Source organism: Gracilinanus agilis, chromosome 6 (genome assembly GCF_016433145.1).
Source record: "Gracilinanus agilis isolate LMUSP501 chromosome 6, AgileGrace, whole genome shotgun sequence".
Taxonomy (NCBI): domain Eukaryota; kingdom Metazoa; phylum Chordata; class Mammalia; order Didelphimorphia; family Didelphidae; genus Gracilinanus; species Gracilinanus agilis.
The window spans coordinates 297832694-297842817 of NC_058135.1; the positions used below are offsets into that span (position 1 = coordinate 297832694).

Sequence of the window (10124 nt, forward strand, 5' to 3'; positions counted from 1 at the left end):
AGCTCGTAGGGACGCCTCCCGGCCTGGACCCATCCTCCAACCAAAGGCGGCGCTGCGGCCCAACCCCAAGACGCAGACATTGCCATCCAAGGGCAAAGTGGCGGACAAACCTCTCCAGTCCACCAAGTCCAACCCGCTCCCCGCCAGCACCGTCGGCACCATCCCGGCCCCCATCCCGGCCGGCAGCGGCGGCCCGGCCCGAGCTCTGGCTGCGGCCGCGCTCGGCCCCCAGCTGGCCGGGCCCGCGGGCCCCGCGCTACACCCCCTGCCTCCCATCAGGGCGCTCCCTGGCAGCACTGACCCGAGCACCAAATCTATCCCCGTCATACAGGTGACCCCTCACCCCTCTCCGAGGGGCAGTCCCCTCCCCACCCCCAAGGGAACGCCCGTGCACACGCCAAAGGAGAGCCCGGCGGGCACGCCCAACCCCACCCCGCCGTCCAGCCCCAGCATCGGAGGGATGCCCTGGAGGACGCGCCTCAACTCCATCAAGAACAGCTTCCTGGGCTCTCCGCGATTCCACCGACGGAAACTGCAGGGTGAGCCGCCCGCCTGCTTCTGCCCCGCTGGAGAGGCCGGGCCGGGGCTCGAGCCCTCCGCACCCCCGGGGCGCCCCTCCCCCCGCTCCTGGGCGGGGGCGGGGCGGAGAATGAGGTCACCGGGAGCGGCTCCTTCCAGCCTGGGGAGTCCGAGCTCCGGCCCCCAGGACAGAGGGAGGGCGGAGCTGATGCCCCCGTGCCCAGGGCTTGGCTCTCGGCCAGGGCAGGAGGGGGCAAGGAACAGAGGAATGGAGGCCCAGCCCTTTCTCTGGCTCCACCCCAACGCACAGGCGCACACACTCATGCACACACCCCTGCACACATGTACAAGGTAGGCACCCCAGTGCTCACACTCACACCTGTACATGTACAGACCGCACACACCCGCATGCACTTACACATGGGCACCCCCTCCCCCATTGTGCCAGGCACCCGACTTCTAGCCTCCAGGCTGGCATCCCAGGGCAGCTGCTTGTGTAATGAAGACCATCCCTGCCCACAGCCCCAGATGGCACCTACCTGGAAGCACCCAGGGCTGGGGGGGGGGTCAAAGCCAGGCACAGAGGGCCCCCCGCGGGGGCAGCCTTCATTCTCTGGCTGGCTGGTGTACTTGAGCCTCAAGTGTCTGTGCTAAGAGGAGTGGCAGCTGCTGGGGTGGGGGCTGGAGGGGGGCTGAAATGTCCCTGAAATACGCTCACTTCATGCTTGCTCCGGGCTTGCTTGGAGGCCAGAGGAAGCCGAGGCCAGCCAGCTCCCCCCAAGGCCTTCTGGCCACTCTGGATGGCCTACGTCCCTCCCACGGGGTCTGCCCAGGGCCTTTAGGAGCAGGAGGGTCAGCTGTGGGGAAAGGCTAGACAAACTTCCCAGCTTAGTGCCAGGAGACGGCCAGAGGCCAGAACCGTGCCACCACGGCCCGAGGCAGGCTGCCTTCCCACATGCCTTTGGGCCACAAGATCCACCACACCGGGCACCACAGAGGCTGGTAGTGGCCTGCCCCAATGCTGCATCATCCCTGGGAGCAAGTGGGCAGCTGAGGTGGGAGATGGGCTATGGGGTCACCGTGTCCTTTCTTTCTCCCCTCGGTGCCTGGCTGGGTGCAGTACCTACACCGGAGGAGATGTCCAACCTGACCCCAGAATCATCCCCAGAGTAAGTGAGCTCCACCCCTCTGCCCCAGTCTGCCTCCATCCGAGCCCCCCCCCCCCCCCCGGGCTCTGGTAACCCCCGGGCCTACGCAGTAGCCAGGCTTGGGGAAGCCTAAAAGATCATGTGCTTCCTCTGATCAGGATCAGCTTGTTTTTCTACAGACCCTTCCCCTTGCCTGCCCCCATCACTTCTGTCCTCTTTTGTCTGTCTGTCTGTCTGTCTGTCTGTCTGTCTCCCTCTCTCTCTCCTCTTATTCTCTCTCTCTCTCTTTCTCTGTCTCTGTCTCTCTGCCCCCACTGCTGTCTCACACACACACACACACACACACACACACACACACACACACACACACACACACACACATTTCCACCTCTTTCTTTTGTCTCCTGTCCCATCTCTGACTCAGTTTATATCTCTGGATTCCTTCCCCTTGGCATCCCCGAGGCTGGGTGGGTTAGGACTCAACTAGCATTTGGCCATGGTCAGGAGCAGCCCATGAGGAGTGCCCACCTCTGGGTGGGAGCTCTGGCCCGGAGGCTCTGGGCAGCACCGGGCTGGGGAAAGGAGAGGGGCTCGTACTGCCTACCACAGACTCCCTGCCCCAGGCGAGGGCACTGTAGGATCTGGAGCCAGCAGGAGCCTTCAAGATGCCCCAGTACCATGTGTTCATTTTGGAGGTGGAGAAACCGGTGGCCAGGAGGGGAAATGGGCTTGTTCAGTCAATTGATAAAATGTATGAAGCACTTACTGTGGGCCAGACGCTGTACTAGAGCGAAGGATACAAAAAGAGGCGAAAACAGACCTTGTCTTCAAGGAGCTCACACTTGCAGATTTTAGCAAAGCCCGGACTAGAACTCAGGACTCAGCTTCACATCCAGAGTATTTCTCCCTACGCTGCAAGAAACAAATTCCCCCGAGCTCTGGAAGGTCTCCCTACTAGGTGACCTAAACAGCAAGAGGAAAGACTCCATCATCTTCCCCTCACTTACATACTTCTGGGGGAGAGATGGGACAGAGCCAAGACGGGGGACCCCTCCGAACTCTCCCAACATTCCCCATCAAACAACTTTAAAATAAGGCCTCCAACCAAATTTTACAGTTGGCAGAGCCGACAAAAGGTCAGAGTGAGACATTTGTCCAGCCTAAGAAATCTTGGGCCACCAGGAGGAGAAGTTTGGGACCCTGCGGAGGCCTGTCCAGAGCCCACGCACGTGGCGGCTACAGCAGAAGCAGCAACAGCTTCGGGAGCTCTCTGCCCAAAGACAATAAGGGGATCAGACCATCGGGCAGAAAGAGATTACAGGGAACCCATTGCTGGCACTGGAGACAGCTGGCACTGATTGGCAATTTTACTGACCATATGAAGTTCCGGGTCACAGTTCCAGTGAGGAGAGAAGTGTTCGTGGCCAGCCACAAGGAAGCAGGGCCCTGAACACAGTTCCAAGGCCAAGAGAATAATTAGCACTTGTGACTGCAGGAAAGCAGGGCCCTTCCTGGGTAAAGCACAAATCAGGAGAGCAGTAGCCACACCTCCCCTGGGACCACACCCCCTTGGAAGCACCAAAAATGTGCAGATGGCCCCCCCACACCAGAACTAGCCCTGAAAATAGCAGCATGAAAAAGCCAGAGACTTAGGACAACACTTCCCCACCTCCCAGGTGAACAGAGGCCAACATTAACATAAAGTTCAAAGGAAATACATAGGCTGGAAAAAATGAGCAAACAACAAAAAAAGAACCTGACCATAAAAGGTGAATATTGTGGAAGGGGAGATCAATACATAAGAGAAATCTCAAAGAAAAATGCTCTTATTTATTATCCAATTAATTTTAATGCTCTCTCCAAAGTCCTTTTGTTTAATGTCATTTTTATTGCATTGTGGTCATTAAAAGATGTTTAATTTAAAAAAACAGAAAAGAAGATAAAAATACTAATTGAACCCATGCCCAATAAGAATTCTTGGAATAGTTAAAGAAAAATAAAAGTGGCGGAGGAAAAATTGGGAAGAGAAATGAGAGTGATACAAAGAAAATTATGAAAAGAGAATTCACTGTTTGGTAAAAGAGGCACAAAAATTCACAAATGATGTACCCCAAAGAAATAGTAAGGAAAAATACTTGTAAGAGTATTCATAGCCACTCTCTTCATAGTGGCAAAAAACTGGAAAATGAGGAGGTGTCCCTCGATTGAGGAATGGCTGAAGAAATTGTGGTATCTGATGGTGATGGAATTCTATTGTGCTATAAGGAGTGATGATCTGGAAGAATTCCATGTGAACTGGAAGAACCTCAATGAACTGATGCAGAGTGAAATGAGCAGAACCAGGAGAACATTGTACACAGAGACAGATACATTGTAGCCCAATGAAATGTAACTGACTTTTCTAATAGTAACAATGCAGTGACTCAGGACAATCCTGAGGGAGTTAGGAGAAAGAATGTATCTACATCCAGAGAAAGAACTGTGGGAGTAGAAATGCAGAAGAAAAACATATGACTGATTACATGGTTTGATGGGGATATGATTGGGATTTTGTCATTAAAAGATCACTCTATTACAAATATGAATAACTTGGAAATAGGTTTTGAACAATGATACATGTATAACCCAGTGGAATTACTTATCATCTCTGAGAGAGGGGAGGGAAGAGGGATGGGAAAAATCATGAATCATGTAACTATGAAAAAATATTCTAAATAAATAAGGAAAAAAAGAAAAAAATTCACAAATGAAAAGAATTCCTTAAAAAGCAGAATTGGCCAAATGGAAAAAGAGGTACAAAAACTCACTGAAGAAAATAATTACTTCAAATTAGAAATGGGCAAGTGGAAGCTAATGACTCCATGAACTTTCAAGAAGCAAGCAAGCCAAGTCAATAGAAAGAAAAATAGAAGACAATGTAAAACATGTCATTGGAAAAACAATTGATTAAGGAGAGACAATTTAAGAATTATTGAACTACCTAAAAGTAATGATAAAAATTTGGGGCATCATATTTCAAGAAATTATCAAAGAAAACTGCCTTGCTATCTCACCTGGAGGGCAAAATAAAAATTGAAAGAATACATCAAGTATCTCCTGAAAGAGATCCCAAAACAAAAATTCCCCAGGGTATTATGGCCAAATTCCAGAGTTCCCAGGTCAAAGAGAATGTGTTTCTGGGAGAAAGAGCACTTCCTTGAAAGGAAGCAGCCATTGAGCATGTGCCAGGAAACCCCAGAAGGACCTACTAGTGATGTCCATGGCAGGGGCTTCCCCTCCTCCGTACTCAAGGATTTGGGTTTCAGGGGCTTTTCACACTATGCTCCTTGGAAACTTGCTAGAAACTCTGGGAAATCTGCCAGAGTTCTGTGTCCATCTACTTTCTAGACAGCTTCCCAGTATGGCCCAGGTTCAGTCATGGTGATACAAAACTTCCCCTCTCCAGACATCTCCTACAAGTCTAGCTCTGCTCAACACAGAATGCTAAATGTGTTCTAGCTTTTCCCTGTGGGCAATCTTCTTTCCAAAGATCGAGATAGTTACTGCAACCCAAGATTTAATTCCATCCTTCCAAGAAGTAAAACAGGAATCCCAGGAACCTTGGAAGGAAGCAACCATGTCTACTATCTTGGACTCAGAATGAGGGAAGCAAATGTATACATCATGGATAACAGAGTTTAGAAAGCCAGAAAATATAGGCATGGCCCCAAGCCTAGAACCTTTGAGATGTAGCCATCTATGATGAAGTCTAAAGAGGGAGTTCTGATATCAGACTTACAGATGATACTAGAGAGAAATACAAGGAGAGAGGACCAGAGTTCTCCAGTAGGGGAACCTTTTCCAAAGACAGGTACTTCCTAATGAATTAGTTCTGTCTTCAGAATAGCCATCTGGCAATTGTGATCTCAATGCTTTGTCAGTCACCTTTAAGGACTTATGGAGAACAGGAGAGATTCCAGAAGATGGGAGATGAGCAAAGGAGAGGAACTGGGATTACTTAAACTACAATCATAATCATAACAGCTAACATTATATAGCACCTATTGTATACCAGGCACTGCATGTGCTAAGCACTTTTAGAATTCCTATCTCATTTGATCCTCAAAACAACCCCTGGGATGTAGATGCTGTTGTTATACCTATTTCATAGTTGAGAAAATTAAGGTTCAGTGACTTGCCTAGGGTCACTTAACTAGTAAATGTCTGAAGTAAAATTCCAGCTCTGGTCTTCCTAACTGTAAGGCCCAGCACTCTAACCCTGCAACATATAGCCACCTCTGCAGATGAGAAATTGGACAGCAATCACACAGGCATTTAGAAAAGAAGGTAATTTTCACTAGGAGCCAGCCTGGGGTCACAAATCCAAATCCTGCCAAACCGATCTTATTTCCTTTTTTTGACAGGATTGACAGAATTTCATCTGAAGGAGTAGACAAAATACTATAGCTGTGATGGGTCTTGATTTCTGCAAGTCTCCTGACAATGTATATCATTAATGGAGAATGAAATGTGTGTAGAAGATAGCTATTGTAGGTGAATTCAGAACTCATGCCATGATGGCCATAACCAAAGGCATGGAGAGATGGTTACCAAAAAGGAATTCCCAGTAGTGGACACTGGACCCTCATCTATGCCTCTCTTATTCAAAGTATCTGAGACACAGTCAATTGGGAATGCCTCTCTCTCCTCTATGTGTGTGTGTGTGTGTGTGTGTGTGTGTGTGTGTGTGTGTGTGTGTGTGTGTGTGTGTATCTGTGTCTTTCTGTCTCTGTGTCTCTGTCTGTATCTCTCTCTTTATCTATGTTTGGCAGACAGGTGCCTAAGACAGGTACTGGAATCCAGAGTCCTTTCCATAGCCTCCTTCCTCATTCAGTGCCATAGTCCTGCTTTGAGTGTTAGTTTTCCTCCTTACCCCATAGCTGATGGTCCTGAGCCCTCCTCACAGAATGGGAACATCCATGGGGTCCTGTAAGAGATGCTCCATTACCACAGTCTGTCTCCTTCCCCTTTCCCTCCATCTTGTCCCTGCCCTTCCTTGCCCCACCTTGCCACAGGCTCGCCAAAAAGTCCTGGTTTGGTAACTTTATCAACCTGGAGAAAGAAGAGCAGATCTTTGTGGTCATCAAAGACAAGCCACTCAGCTCCATCAAGGCCGACATCGTGCATGCCTTCCTCTCGGTAAGGGACCAGGGTTCCAGGGCCAGGGTGTGCCCAGTGACTCAGGGCTTTATTGGGGGGGCTGATCCACAGCCCACCCTGGGAATGGGTCTCTGGCCATACAGCTGCTGACAAGCTCCCCCAGAGCAGAAAGAAAATGGAGCTCAGGTCTTGGTTCTCCTGGTTGCTTTCAGGCTAAGCAATGATGCCAGTGGCCCCTGGCAGAGAGCTTGAGTCTGACCTGTCCACCCCTGGATGGGTTTCTAGTGCTCCTGCTTCCCTCTTCAGGTGCTGCCATGGCCATTGGGGGCTCCAAGGTGCCTCCCAATGGCTCCTTCATAATAACAATTGTAGCTAGCATCATTCATAGAGCCCTTTTACAAATGCCAATTCTTTTGATCCTCCCAACTGCCCCGAGGGGTAGGGGCTACTATTACCCCTATTTTAAAGATGAGGAACCCGAGGCAAGACTTTGCCATGGTCACACGGCTAGTAAGTTTCTAGTGCCCAGGTCCTCCTGACTCCAGGGCTCTGGGCATTCTTCTTGAGCAGAATGGTTGAGCCACCTTCCTTAAGTTCTCTGAAGGCAGGGATACAGTGGTCTCTGATTTGAGTTCTCCCTAGCCCCAAGCACGGGAGTTTGAACACAAGACACAGGGCTGGGAGACCTACTGAATGAGATCGGGGAAGAGGAAAAGGAGCAGGCCTAACCATGGAGACAGGGGCCCCCGGAGTGGGAGAGCCCTTGGCGACACCAGGGATCGAGTGAGGCTCGCCCAGGCCTCCTCCGGCTTCTCTTGGCCCGGGATGGTATTATGTCCCTCCATTTGGGAATTTCATCTGCATAACCAAAGAGGAAGAAGGTTGGAGGACGCCTGGCCCCAAGATCTAGCTGGAGCCCCCACCCAGAATCCTGACCACTGCCACGTGCTCCTAAGATCAGTTTGGGAGCATGAGCAAAGGGCCCCCTGGGGAAGCCAGGCCCCTGGGAGCACACGCACCTCTTTTCTGAGGATCAGCCTGGCCATCAGGCAGCCTCAGAAGGCCTAGCGCACCTCCACGCTCCCCCGAGCAACTCCCCAGCCCTCCTGCTGCGTCCTCTTCACAGAGCCTGGGCATGCTCTTGGCTCCAGGAAAGACCAGGAAGCCTCTCCTGAGAGCCCCATCCACAGGCAGGTCTGGACACCCCCTTTCTTCCAGGGCCCCCCCCGGGGGAACTCCATGAGCCATTTCCAGGGCCTCAGTGTGGGCCCCCTCTGCTCCCCCCTAGATTCCCAGCCTCAGCCACAGCGTCATCTCTCAGACAAGCTTCCGCGCAGAGTACAAGTCCACAGGAGGGCCAGCCGTCTTCCAGAAACCGGTCAAGTTCCAGGTGGACATCACGTACACCGAAGGGGGCGAGGCCCAGAAGGAGAACGGCATCTACTCAGTCACTTTCACACTTTTGTCAGGTGATGAAGCCGTGAGGCCCAGGAGCAGAGCTTGGGCCCAGTGGGGAGAGGAGAGCCTGAGAGAGAGGGAGAGGGGATCTGGAGGGGAGAAGAGATCCAGAGGGGAGAGATCTGGTGAGGAGTGGAGATCCAGTGGGGAGAGGAGAGCCTGAGAGAGATCTGGTGAGGAGTGGAGATCCGGTGGGGAGAGGAGAGCCTGAGAGAGAAGGAGAGAGGATCTGGAGGGGAGAAGAGATCCAGAGGGGAGAGATCTGGTGAGGAGTGGAGATCCAGTGGGGAGAGGAGAGCCTGAGAGAGAGGGAGAGAGGATCTGGAGGGGAGAAGAGATCCAGAGGGGAGAGATCTGGTGAGGAGTGGAGATCCAGTGGGGAGAGGAGAGCCTGAGAGAGAAGGAGAGGGGATCTGGAGGGGAGAAGAGATCCAGAGGGGAGAGATCTGGTGAGGAGTGGAGATCCAGTGGGGAGAGGAGAGCCTGAGAGAGATCTGGTGAGGAGTGGAGATCCAGTGGGGAGAGGAGAGCCTGAGAGAGAGGGAGAGGGGATCCAGAGGGGAGAGATCTGGTGAGGAGTGGAGATCCTCAGAGGAGAAGGGGTCCAGGGGAGAGAGGAGAAAACCTTCCTCCCCTGATGGCTTTTTTCACGGCCCTCAGTGGCCCCTTGATCAGCCTCCTGCACAGGAAGGGGAACCCCCAGAGCACTGCCTGAGAGGGCTGGGCCCCAGCACAGGCCCCCTGCCCTTCTTCCCGCTCCTCAGGGGAGTCACCCTCCCAGGCCTCCCTGCAGCTGGGCCGGAGGAAGGGAGGGAAAGGGGCTTCCTGAGCCGGGGAGGAGGGGGAGGCCCGGCCGTTTCTGCCCTGCTGCCAGGCCCCAGGGGTCCCCCTGCAATCTGCAGTGACCGGGCCTCTCCTGCACCCCACCCCCTGCCTTCTCCAGGTCCAAGCCGTCGCTTTAAGAGGGTGGTGGAGACCATTCAGGCCCAGTTGTTAAGCACACACGACCAGCCATCCGTCCAGCAATTATCAGGTGAGCTGCCGCTGCCGGCCCGCCAGGGAGCCCACTGACTCCCGCAGAGGCCTCCCCTCCCCAGGCAGGGGAGGACACGGTACGGTTCAGCGCGGCCCAGTGGAGAGAGGCCAGGAGAGCAGAGCAGCCCCCCGCCCCCCGCTGGGGCAGAGGGGTTCTGTGGGACAGATGCCAGCCCGGGCCTCCCCACACCCTGTCCCGCTGCCGCAGCCTCCTCGCTCCTGGCTCCGCTTCCCCACCCAGCCTCTGCCTCCCTTAGGACCCCACCGCCCCGCCACACCTGCCCCTGCGTTCAGTGAGCGGAGCCCCCCGCCCGGCCAGGGCTGGGCCCAGCCGAGCCGAGGAGAGCCACGGCCGTCCTCAGCCACCAGAGGCTGCAGGCGTCTCCGACCGACCGGGGCACGCCTTGCCGTGTGACCACACTAAAAGGAGCCCTCTTGTCCACTGTAGAAACCCCCCATTCAGCTCCAGGACTAAGCTGGGGAGCTGTGTTTAAGGGCCAGAAGGTGGCCACCAGCTACGAGAGTAGCCTCTGAGACTTTAGCAGGTAAGGCACTCCCAGCCTCGGCCAGGCGCTCTCTTTCTCGTCCTCAGTGGGGGAGCCAGGGAAGGGAGGGGAGGGGAAGGGGCCGGCCAGCTTTCCCCTTCTCAGTCCCTCTTCCCCCTCCGGCCAGCCAAGGGCCGCCCACAAGGCCCGCCGAGCTTCTGCCCGGAGCCGAGGGCGCAGAGCCGGGCCCGGAGGAAAGGCCCTCAGGAGACGCTGCTCTCCTGCTCTGCCTGGCCAGAAGAAGGTCTGTGCAGGGGCCGGGGAGGCAGCCCAGCCTTCC

The 10124-nt window shown here is 53.9% G+C and overlaps 1 protein-coding gene across 1 annotated transcript in view; it reads left to right on the forward strand.

Moving 5' to 3' along the window:
• Positions 1-9833, forward strand: part of BRSK2 (BR serine/threonine kinase 2) — a 23904-nt gene extending 14071 nt beyond the window's left edge. Inside the window, exons 8-13 of the mRNA XM_044682088.1 lie at positions 332-539; positions 1640-1688; positions 6722-6845; positions 8095-8275; positions 9208-9297; positions 9748-9833. Coding sequence (XP_044538023.1) covers positions 332-539; positions 1640-1688; positions 6722-6845; positions 8095-8275; positions 9208-9297; positions 9748-9833 — 738 coding nt within the window. The remainder of the gene's footprint in view (positions 1-331; positions 540-1639; positions 1689-6721; positions 6846-8094; positions 8276-9207; positions 9298-9747) is intronic.
• The last annotated feature ends 291 nt before the right edge of the window (positions 9834-10124 follow it).